Source organism: Drosophila melanogaster, chromosome 2L, assembly GCF_000001215.4.
Source record: "Drosophila melanogaster chromosome 2L".
Classification (NCBI taxonomy): Eukaryota; Metazoa; Arthropoda; class Insecta; order Diptera; family Drosophilidae; genus Drosophila; species Drosophila melanogaster.
The window spans coordinates 22,576,337-22,588,718 of NT_033779.5; the positions used below are offsets into that span (position 1 = coordinate 22,576,337).

The 12,382-nt window shown below is 36.9% G+C and overlaps 1 protein-coding gene across 2 annotated transcripts, besides 1 other annotated feature; it reads left to right on the plus strand.

Moving 5' to 3' along the window:
• Window positions 1–2,735: 2,735 nt before the first annotated feature.
• Slmap (Sarcolemma associated protein) lies at window positions 2,736–9,507 on the plus strand. Of its 2 annotated transcripts, NM_001042934.2 has the most exons (4): window positions 2,736–2,916; window positions 3,485–4,797; window positions 7,786–8,346; window positions 8,406–9,507. In NM_001042934.2, exons 2-4 carry the CDS (start codon window positions 3,505–3,507, stop codon window positions 9,243–9,245), a joined length of 2,694 nt encoding a protein of 897 aa, NP_001036399.1. In that variant the 5' UTR covers window positions 2,736–2,916; window positions 3,485–3,504; the 3' UTR covers window positions 9,246–9,507. The 2 variants fall into 2 exon arrangements, with proteins under 2 accessions (NP_001036399.1, NP_001036397.2); NM_001042932.2 differs by lacking the exon at window positions 2,736–2,916 and having other exon boundaries at window positions 3,414–4,797.
• An 814-nt stretch (window positions 9,508–10,321) lies between these two features.
• Window positions 10,322–11,487: a mobile genetic element.
• The last annotated feature ends 895 nt before the right edge of the window (window positions 11,488–12,382 follow it).

The window sequence follows — 12,382 nt, forward strand, 5'->3', positions numbered from 1 at the left end:
AAGTTCCAGTGTGTCCAGTCTGACGATATCAGAAGATATCGTCCTCCAGGAAAGGTCTTGGCGTTAGTACCTGTTTTCGCCGTGATGCCAGACCGGGCTTCAGTCTGGGCGCCACATCTACTCCCCCTCCAGTGACTTCGCCAGGTGGTGAAGGTAACGGTATAAATTCTGGAGCTGCAGGCGGTTTAGGTGGCTGCGAAATCTGTTGGTCAGTCGGTAGATCCTCGTGGTGGTCTTCGCAAGCATCAGCTTCAGCTAAGAAGGCAGGCTTGAGGAGATCGACTGATATGGCCTTCTCTTGTCCATGAATGCTGATGATGTAGAACTTGTCATCAACCCGGCGTATTACCCGATGAGGTCCCGTGTAAGGCTGCTCGAGTGGTTTCTTAACAGATGCCACTCGCTTGAAGACGTGCGTACAAGTTCTCAGGTCCTTACAAATGAAAACAGGTGGTTTAGCATGATGCGCTGCAGGAGTAGGTCGGGCTGCCCTGATATGTTGACGTAGTTGCTCGGTAAGTCGGTGATCTTTGCTGAAAGCGCTTGGAGTGTGTCCAGTCTGACAATATCAGAAGATATCGTCCTCCAGGAAAGGTCTTGGCGTTAGTACCTGTTTTCGCCGTGATGCCAGACCGGGCTTCAGTCTGGGCGCCACACTACTACTGCCAGGAAGAGTCTTTCCTTTCCTTCGGGATCCAAGGAGAGTAGCCGTTGAAGGCAAATCCACTCGAACGGCGACAGTATCGATAATCCCGTATTTTAGCTGTCTTGTAGAGCTGGAAAAACATTGATGTTTACCTCCATCGATGTATCAATACATCGAAATTTTTAAGGGTGTTTTTTAATGTATTTTAGTCATTATCATATTAAAAATGAATACCAAAACTAAATCAAAATGGGTAAAAGTTCTTTATAAATTTAAAATTCATACTTTGGTGTTTTTATTGCCTGAAAATCAAAATGAAACTTAAAACTACTTTCTCGTCAAACACAAAAATTATAATGAAAAATGAATTCAATTTAAAAGAAAATAAAACAAACATCGATAAAGCTGCAAACTATAATTAAGATATGCACTCATTATACCCGTTACTCATAAAGTAAAAGGTTATACTAGATTCGTTGAAAAGTATGTCAGGCAGAAGGAAGCGTTTCCGACCATATAAAGTGTAAATATTCTAGATCAGGATCAATAGCCGAGTCTATCTGGCCTCTCTCCGTATGAACGTCGAGATCCCAGGAATTTTAAAAAGCTAGAACACAGAAAAAGACGCAGCGCAAGTTGGTTGACCCATGTTGCCACGCACACAAACCTGCCAGCCCCACTCTAACGCCCTAAAACCTCCCAAAAATGCCGCGCAAAACACACATTTTTAAACCTTTTTTCGATATTTTTTTCATAATTCTATTAGTCGCTAAAATTTATATCGATATGCCAAAAACTTTTTACACGCCTACTCTAACGACCAAAAGCCGTCAACCCGGTCACGCCCACAATTTTGAACAATTTGTAAACTTTAACCGTTGCATGCTCTAAAGGTTAAAGTATTGCCTTCAAATCCTCGAAAATGAATATTTTATTCGATATTTACGGCAATAACCAACCCTTTGAGAGTGTTCAGTCAAAGACACTACAATAATTCTTTATTATTCTAGAGACTTTGGTTCAGTAGAACAGTTGCGATAGCAACCTTTGTAATCAAAAATCGTTTCAGCAGGTAAAACGCGCCATTCCAACTGGATTTTCTATACATATATATTTTATTTTCTATAACCTATTTCTATTGTTTCAAACTATATGGGCGTTCATCAATTACTGTGCGGATTAAGTTTGCAATGTTTTCAGAAAAATAAGTTGTTTCGTCGAAATCCGAATCCGCGCAAGTCTGAGCCAATGTAGTAGCGTAGAGCACTTGTTTTCGATTCGTCAACGTTTCATTATTTTGTCAATAAATGACAGAATTGACTGCTGTTGCCTTTGTGGCAATTCACTGACTGTTAAATTAATATGTATCCTCATTACGTGGCAAGACAAGTTAGTATTATTCGCACTTGTTTGGTGTCTTGCCCCACTTAATACATTTGTCTGTCTTGCCATTAGCCGATTAGCTTAGCAAGATCTTTCCCTGCAAATGGTGATGGGTAAAACAGAAAAATCTAACATCGATGTCCGAAAATTTCGATGTTTCCGATTTTTTTTTAAATATCTATGTAGCGCTATCTCCGATGTTTCTTCCAGCTCTATTTTGTAGTTTGCGAGATCACAGCCTTCAGTCAGACAGACCGGACCTGATCGAATAGTGTTTATGATCAGGAGTACACTATACTTTAAGGTTCGGAAACACATTTTTATGCCGACTACAAACATACCCTTAACCTTTCTAGCATACGACATTGCTCTAAAACATTTTAAAATTCCGAAATCTCCTTTCTTATTATAACAATTTTAGAAAATTATTTGTTTCTTTTTATTGGAAATGTAATTGCAGAACATTTGTATGCCGACTACAAACATACTCTTAACCTTTCTAGCATACGACATTGCTCTAAAACATTTTAAAATTCTTAAATCTTATTTCTTATAAAAATTTTAGAAAATTATTGTTTGTATTTATTGGAAATGAAATTGCAGAATGGAATGGTTCTATCGTTGCATGTCAACATAGAAACTGGTATATGGTATATAAACTGGTATATTGTATATTATTATATACAATAATGCTTAGCGCTTTTTTCATCGTTCCGTGTTCATCACCAGTTGATTGTCGCTATTTTGACGGAAATATTTTAAGTATGCACACAAATTTACCGCGAAACCAGGTGTTTTTGTACAACAATTGTTCAAAGTTAAAGAAAACTAAAAAACACGGGTAGAAGGTTGCAACAATTAATACAGGAAAATTACAAAATTCCAAGGTAAGCCAAGCGTGCATTGTAAAATAAAGGTAAAAACGTTGCGCAATATCAAACATTTATATTATTGCGAATTTAATGTTCTTGAACTTAAGCGGTCCTCCCCGTACCATATAATTTATTTTTAAATCAAAAAAGTAAACAATTTCCAACCGTTCCAAACATTTTTAATGCCTGGTTTAAGTTGTCGTAATTAATCGGCACATCCTTAACTCGAAAATTGCTTAATTCATAAGAATGACCAACTAATGGCATAGTTTTTTGTTTACAATAATTCTTGAAAACATTGCTATTGAACGTACATATTTTTGTATCAAATGCAAATTCATTCTGTATGTATGTATGTATGTATGTATGCATTTACATATGTGTGTATATCTTATGTGGTCGGAAACCTTTTCAAATTTTCATCGGGAAAAGACAAATTTTATAGTTACATTAAATTAAAGCAGGCCTTTAAAATTTGGATTCATTGTCAATGTTTCGGCTAGTCGGATTTGTCAAACAGCAGCCACTCGTGTATTACTAATTACTAACTTGTTAATCCGCTTTTGTTCTCGTATCCCCAAAGGTTTGTTTGGATGTAAAGTAATGGTCTTGGTGTGCAATGAGTGGTTAAAAAATAATGTTGATGAAGACCAGACGTCAAGTTCATTATCGCCGACGCCAGCATCAGGAGCAGTCGGATCAACGGCATTAAACAGAACTGGCACAACCGACACGGCCACGGAATTACCTCAGACGACCAGATATCCATCCGGGGAAGAACCTGCTGTGAAGCCAGAGGAGGCGCAATACGCTTTAAACATGGAAACTGAAAAAAATTTGGAGCAGGACAATTTCTTTCATATAATGGACATAAAAGAAGATATGGCTGATAGTAACAACGAGGCGTCCACGAAGAACCAGGAAAATAATAATATGGAACTTTGTGATTCCAACACAGTATGTATTGACCGACGTCCGGCTGAAGTTTCCCAGCATGCTATGAATATGGCCATGAACTCTGTGCTGAATGCAAATAACACCGGGGTTGGAGTTCGAGTAACTACTGCCTGCAGTCTGTTTAGCCCACTAGGAGTACTAAACAATAGTGCTTTACAAAGGGAGGTGGCATCGGAATGCGGCACTTTACAAGTCTCTTCAGTGCCCCCAACTTCTGGCGTAGATCTAGACATAGGATTGGAGTCTGCCCCAACGCCATGTAAGGGTGCAGCAAAAATCGTACTCCTATGTGAACCAAAGTCGCACAAGTTTGAAACGAGATCTATATTGCTGCAGCCCAACCAGGATTGCAAGGTGGGCCGCCTTATAGCTAAAAGTAAGGCGGGTGAGGGGAACGCTATATTTGACTGTAAAGTATTGTCAAGAAACCATGCGATTTTGTGGTACACTCCAGACGGTAAATTCTGGGTCAAAGACACAAAATCCAGCAACGGTACCTTTATTAACGACAACAAGTTGGGTAGTGATCCAGCGGAACTACATTATGGCGATATTGTGAAGTTCGGCGTTGAGGTAATTGAGAATTCACGTCAGGAGGTACACGGGTGTATCCTGGCCCGTGTCGCCCTCTTTCTACCCAATGGACAAGAGGCCATTTCAGTTGAGGCAGAGCAGATGATGTTGACTGTGCCTAACCGAATCAGCTTTGATGAAGTGCAGCGCCTAAGCTCGTTCCTCCAAGAGGCTGCACAAAGGGAAAAATCTCTGAAAGCTAAATTAAGCAGCTTGCAAGGCGTCCTTGATAACACCAGAAAGAACTCTGCGATGTGTTGGCAAAGCATGATCACTGAAGACCAATTGCTTCACAAGATAAATATTCTGGAAAAGAAACTGCAAATGATGGAAAAGAACATTCCAGAGAATGCACTGCGAAACGAGGTAAGTCCCATTAGCGACCGATTAAAAAATTAAGCCTTTGTTTATTTTTTACAATTTTATCCTGTGATCCTGGACAACTATGAAAGCAAGAATACTGGTATTAAGCATGAAACTAAGCAAAACCTCAAAAACCTTTCACACGAACAATTAAAAAAGTTTGTTCATAAATACGTACACACCTTTCCGTTAGCCTGTATAACGGAATCTCTAAAAAACCATTTTTGCACACTTGTGTTTTCCTTTTAATTTAAAGATTTCAATATGCAAATTTTTAATAAATCTGTTTCCCAAACCGGACAAGATAAAATAAATTGAACCAAATCTTATAATGAATTGTCTTAACTACAAACATAATCAAAATGTTTAATGCACAAAAATTAAGCAAATCTGAATCTAAGCAATTTAATTCGGTCCCATCAAATTATATCTAGTGGTTGTGCCTTTAAAACAAAGCAGTATATAATGGCTTTAGAGTTTCATTTTGTTATTCATTCATTGATTCCTTCATTTTTATTATTTGAATACGCATTAATTATAATCATTTGTATAAGGTGTATTGTATTTTAATTGTGAGCAAATGGTATTTTGGTGCCACCGATTGGTGCCAGTGGAGTAATTTGTTATACATATTTTGTAAACGTTACTTTTTATTTGTTTCTAATTTTTAGGTTAAAGTATATTTTCTCTTTTTTTCTCAGTTTTTATATAACAGAAAAAATAAATCCTTAAACAAATTGTGCTTTGCTGACCCAATCCTCACATTTGATACGAACAGATCATTGCTATTATTTTTGTACAAAATAAGGGACTCCTATTTGATACCAAAAGCTGTTTCCCACCCCACACTTTCTAATTTACAGAATTAAAAGAGTTATATTCTAATGTATATACAGTTTGTCAAGAAACTGTTTACACACTGTGAAATAAGTTGAATTTTTGACTTTAAAGCTAAAAATAAAGGGTTTTTTGCTTAATTAAACGCAATTTTTTTATAAAATATAATTAAACAATATTTATTTTACTTATAAATCAAAAAACAAATTAAAAATATTAAATATACAAGAAAATAAACAACAAATTCCAAGTTTACACACTTTTGAGACTGTCAAGAAACTCTTTACACATTTTGTTTTCCTACTTTGTTTTGTTCTTTTTCTTAGAACGAACTCGATTTTTCCGTTATTTTTGGCTTTGCATTGCTTTTTACAACGCTTCTATTGAAATTTTGTTGACTTTGCTTGTGAAATTTTGCTGATCAAACGTGCTTAAAGCGAATTATTAAATTTAATAAAATGCCTGGAAAGAGATTAACTTTTAAAGTTACCCAATTAATAAACTATAACCACCAGTTGGGAAAATCTTTTCCAGAATTAGTATAAATGTTTCCTGTATCCCGTAAGACCGTCTACAATGTTTTAAAAGGCTCGGAAAAAGAGGGCAGGCTTGAACCTAAGAGTGGTGGTGGGCGGAAAATTAAAATTAAAAAGCGTGTAGACCGCTTTATTATGCGAATAGTGATTGCGAACCCCCGAATCTCGGTCAGATCACTTGCTCTGGATATCAGGCAAGAATGTCACCTAGCTGTGTCACACGAAACTGTGCTCCAAGTCATCCTACGCCATAGGTACTCTTCAAGAGTTGCAAGGAAAAACCCTTTGCTGTCAGATGCCAATATTGAAAAGCGTCATTTATTCGCTGTGAGCATGATAGATCATGCGGAAGAGTACTGGGATGACGTCATATTTGGTGACGAAACAAAAATGATGCTCTTTTATAACGACGGGCCAAGCAGAGTATGGCGCAAACCGTTGAGTGCGCTAGAAAAACAAAATATCATTCCAACGATAAAATTTGGAAAAATGTCACTGATGGTGTGGGGCTGTATCACCAGCCGTGGAGTGGGAAAACTAGCCTTAATTGAGAGCACAATAAATGCCGTGCAATATCTAGAAATGTTAGAAAACAAATTTGAAGGCCAGTGTAGAAAAAATTAGTCTGGTTAGCAACAACAAGCCAAATTTTAAGTTTTACCAAGACATGATCAGAAACATAAAGAGTGCAATGTACGCACCTGGCGCCTTAATAACTGTGGTAAAGTGATCGATACGCCCCCTCAGAGTCCTGATCTGAACCCCATTGAAAATTTGTGGACCTACTTAAAGAAGAAGGTGGCAAAAAGGGACCTAAAACACAACAACAGCTTATGACTGTAATAGTCGAAGAGTGTGAAAAGATCCCGTTTGAATATGACCTGCAAAAACTTGTCCAATCCATGAAAAAAAGGCTTCAACTTGTAGCTAAAGCCAATGGGGAACATACTACATACCAAAACTTTTAAAATTTTAATAAAATAATTAAAAAATTTAGGATTAAACTTCGATTTAGTGTTTTGTGTAAAGAGTTTCTTGACAGTCTCAAAAGTGTGTAAACTTGGAATTTGTTGTTTATTTTCTTGTATATTTAATATTTTTAATTTGTTTTTTGATTTATAAGTAAAATAAATATTGTTTAATAATATTTTATAAAAAAATTGCGTTTAATTAAGCAAAAAACCCTTTATTTTTAGCTTTAAAGTCAAAAAGTCAACTTATTTTACAGTGTGTAAACAGTTTCTTGACAAACTGTACATACATGTGCTCTAGGGCTCTAAAACAAAGAACTCATACAGAACGGTAAAAATACAGATAGGCAAGCAAATTGAGACCATACGAATATGCGATTTTAAACTTGTGCGTGAAATAAGACAAAACAACAAAAAGGTACCGAATACAGGAAATATTCTATAGCTCGAAAATTCAACCTTTTAGCTTTTTGAAAGAAATTAATATACCCTTATAAATGGGTTTAAAAAACTCGAAGAGGACCTTTTTCCGACTTAATGGTCAGTAGCTCCTTTGAATATTAAAATTTTGTCTGCAAAAAATTTTAAGTATATTTTGGTAAAATTTGATTTTTTTTTTTTAATATTTCTCTCTTTGTCTTCAATAGATTGTAAAGCTTCTTGAGGACAAAACAACGTACCAGTTGACTGCCAAAGAGGCCCTGCGGAAGGTCTACCAGGAACGCTGCGATGCTATGCAAATGCTCTCTAAGATGGAGATGGCCTACGCCACTTCTGAAAACGAGTGCGGCATACTTCGCGCTCAAGTTCTAACACTAAAGCAGACGCTGACTGATTTCAATACCCGGTTAGAGGAACTTCAGCAGGAGTACATGGAATTCAAGAAGGAGTCAGTGCGCCAAGAACAAGAGGCTAAAGAGCAAGAATCACGCAGCTTAGAGGTGCTAAATGGAAAGCTGACGACGCAGGAGCTCGAGCTTAAGGAGCTTCGTCTGCAGGTCTCGCGAATCCATCGCGATTTATCTGAGTCTGATACTGAACATTTGAAGGAGCGAATTGTCTTAAAAAACTTAGATACAATAAATCTTGACGATTATGACCACGCTCAAGATAGAGCGCTAAATGAAAGGGATGATAATGAAAGTTCTGACGATGATATTTTGTCTGTGTCACCAGCTAAAAATGTGTTGTCTGAAACGAAAAAAAGGGTAATGCTTATAGCAGTCTTAATGCTATTATATATTAATATATTCCTATTTAATTCTAGAAGCTAAAACTAAGTAATCCCGATTTAGAAGAAGGCAATTATAAATCGAACGTCTTAAGATTGCTAAAGAACTCCGATCTTGGCAAGGGAGAAGAAGGATCTTCAGTGCTTAAAGCTATTTTTAATGGTGACGATGAAGCCTTTGAATGCAAAGTTAAGGAGGAGGAGGATATGGCAAACGATTCAGTTCCAACAGAGTTCGTTAGCAGAAATACATCCGAAATCGTGGATCACTTTAAAAACCATTCTTCAACTACACATACAATTTTAGAGGATTCGGCTGCAACGAAATTGTCAGCCCCTAATGCGGAAAGTAAGGAAAAGCTTGTAGACGTTGAGGAAAATCTTAATATTCCAAATGCATTACCGACGGAGCAGGCAATTGATATGTTACAAGAGGAATGTGATACGTACAAGAAAAAAACAGCTCATTTAACAAGTGAAATACACTTCCTGCAAGGACAAATTGAGCTATTAAAGAAGCAGCTTGAGAAAGGCGTTGATCACAATTTTGCAACAAACTTGCAGGAAGAGGAAAACAGTTTACCGCGTGAGACGTTAGAGCTAATTGATAATCGAGATAGCACAGAAGGTGTTTGGAATGAGGACATTGCAACCATTAATAACCCCAACGTAGAAAATGAAGAAGAACTAATTGTTTACAAAGAGCTTCTTGAAAATTCGGAGCTTAACAACATGCAGCTTCGCAAAGAAATCTCTGAGCTGCACTTAAAGCATAAACACATCCCATTTAGTAAACAAGAGTTACTATGCCGCTTTCTACCTCTTGGCTGTGTTGCCATCGGCCTGCTCATATATTTTCTTTCCAGTCGAATTTAAGCGCCATTCTTTTAGCTAATGAGGAAAACTCGCGCATTAAAAGCTTTTATCTACACACTATTAGTGTACACTGGGATGACAGCATATTTAGTTAATGCTTGCGTTGTCGTCAAGCTTTATTAAATTTTTATTTGCATTTGGTTTCAAAATCACTTTAAGGTCCAAATTTAAGTCGAAATAATAAACCAGAGACAAAATTATTATTAAAAGTAATTTACTGCTTTAAGCATGGAACTCGGTTCAATAAAGTTCTGCAAATTACAACTATAATGCTATGAGTATACATTAGCATTACTATTTGCTATTTTAAATAAGTTTGTATACATAAGCCGACTGAAAACCAATTGGAATATACCAAAAATAGCTGACATTGAAGGGGGTCAAAAAATCTATATATTAGCACACAATTTTAAACGTGTAGGTGTGGCACGTAAGTTTTAACAAATGGCTTTCATTCGGGAAATGAGCATTCAATATCCGCCGATACCTACCAATATCAAAGATCATCATCCCTGAATAAATAATTAATTTAACATCGATCTTGAACGCAAAATTTAATTCTCGGGGTGAAACACTTTATTAAAAGGGCTGCGTTTTTTTTTGCGCCCTTAAATAATCATATAAACTCACTCGTCGTGACATCTACCGGCAATCAAACTATAATAATTTCCAAGAGAACCAACTACACATCCAGTTGGCACAATGTATACTGTGTGTACTTTCGTAAGGATACGTCGGCAAATTTCATTCTCTGGGCACAAACTTTGCAAAAACCGTAAACGAAGACGGCAGCCAAAAAATCGAATAAGACATTGTGCTCCTCGATGGGAACACATCATGGTTGTTACTTAGGCATATAGGCACCCTTGTTCTGGAACTTGGAAGGAGTTGCATCCGCTGTTCAGAGACGAGGTAGTCAGCATAAGCTCTTCGTGTTAGGGTGGTGTGATTTCGTAAGCCTCTCACATAACAAGAACATAAATTAACTGTGTGCAATCCCAGCTGTCACTTGATCGTAGTTTTACGATCGTTTGATCGGGCAACGTTTCGGTCACATTCCCTCACCAGCACACGTCCAAAGACCCTAGAATAACAAGATGCGTAACGCCATACGATTTTTTGGCACACGATTTTTTCGCCGTGGCTCTATAGATGGCTCCAGGCTCTCTCGAATTTTTGTTAGAGAGCGAGAGAGCGGAGAGCGCTACAGCGAACAGCTCTTTTCAACGCACAAAGTGATAGCAAACAACTGTATGTGTGCACACGTATGCTCATGCATTGTAAATTTGACAAAATATGCCCTTCACCTTAAAAGTTCTTTGACTTTAAATCTATATTATTTTTGATCAATTGGCACCATGCGAAAAATTCTTGTTTTGCATTGCGTTAACGTTATTATTATTTGAAAGTAGATTAGAAATAGCCAAATCTATGTACATATTATCACAAAATAAATTTCAAAATGAGAGTATACATCTTGCGGCGTGTGAAAAATTAATAAGGCAATGATTGTTGAGTGCTAGTGTCCGCACTTCGCGTCTCAAGATATGACCAAAGCAAAGACACTAGAATAATTCTAGTGTCTTTGATATGACTTTTGCAATAAGCAGTTATCATATTTTTATTTATTTTATAAATTTTTATTTTCTACTTCGTATTATTTTTATGAAATATATATTTCTCAACGTAATGTCTTCTTTTTGGAAAATTTATGAAATTACAGTAGTTATAATAATTTCTATTGTACTTCCTTTAATTAATTAGTATATTTATTAAGTCATTTGACTTAAAATGATGTAACATTAACATTAAAAGTGTTTCAAAAAAAATATTTCGCTTTTAAAAAATTGTCAGATGAGACACAAATTAGAATTAACCATAACAAATTTTAACAAACAAATTTAAAAAACTTTAAAATTATAATAGTCAGGGCGCGAATTTTTAAAAAATTATTTTATTTTATCATATTGCTAGGAAATTGGCAAAAACTACCCTAACGAATGTAAATTCGTTTCTTCGATCAGAATTGATTTCGGTCCGAAAATCGTCTTCTAGCACAACACGCACACATATACGCGTTCTCGTCTCTTGTTTTTACTCACACAAGCAAGCAAATTATATTTTTAGATTTCTCAGCGGGAGTGAGCGGAAAGAGAGTAATTTTGGCCGTCACCAAAAAAGTGGCTGCATAGTGCCAAACCAATGTATGGCCGTTACGCATCTTGTTATTCTAGTGTCTTTGGTAGGGTAGGGCAATCTGCGAACACAATTACACCCGTATTTCGCTAGCAACAAATTTCTCATTTTTCTGCTCTTCTTCTAGAACTATCTTCTTACAAATATATTTATTTGCTTCCTTCGATTTTGAATACTAGCTTCTATATTATTTAGTCGCAAGCCCGCTCAATTCTCGATCTTATTTATTAATGTCTGTAGCGAAAACGTATCTGTACAAGCAAGACCACCATTCCCAACGCGAAAAGGTATCTGTACCAGCAAAAAAAACCATTCCCAACGCCGACGAGCTACAGCAGGGCTCTAAAGCGTGCACCTGCCTGTAAAGTTACCCTTGCCTTCCATCAATTTTTTTCGTTACACGTTACTGGTTACACTTATCGAAAATGTATTTGTAATTTATCGCTTTGGGAGTTTGTCCACCTAAATTAGTGGTTCCTTCTTCTACACATAAAAATGTGGTTCCTCTTCCAAGGGAGCTTTTACAGGTTTGAAATGGCTTGTCTTGATATATGTATGTCCAAACACCCCCTCACGACAGTCGTTGAAAAAGCACGCTGTTAGAAGTATACGTAAGGACTCCACAACTTGGTGCTGTATTACCAATAACGTCGGAACTCAGTACCCGGGGTAGCTTGATCTATACGTTCGAAATCCACAACAGTTTTCCTATTTCCGCGGACTTAAGCCTCACAAGCGACCTGGCTACTTGGCCTACTACGTCGGCATTGTCGTCCAAAAAAACTAAAAACGTCCCCCGCCCAAAATAGGCATGGAAAGCCGTAAAGACTCAAACCTTTTAAACCACTGCGTTGCTTAGCCTAGCGCGTCGGCAGAGTCGGCTTTACGTTTTCCGGTCAGTTTCCCACCTTCTCTGTAATGATAATTGATAAAGAAACGTT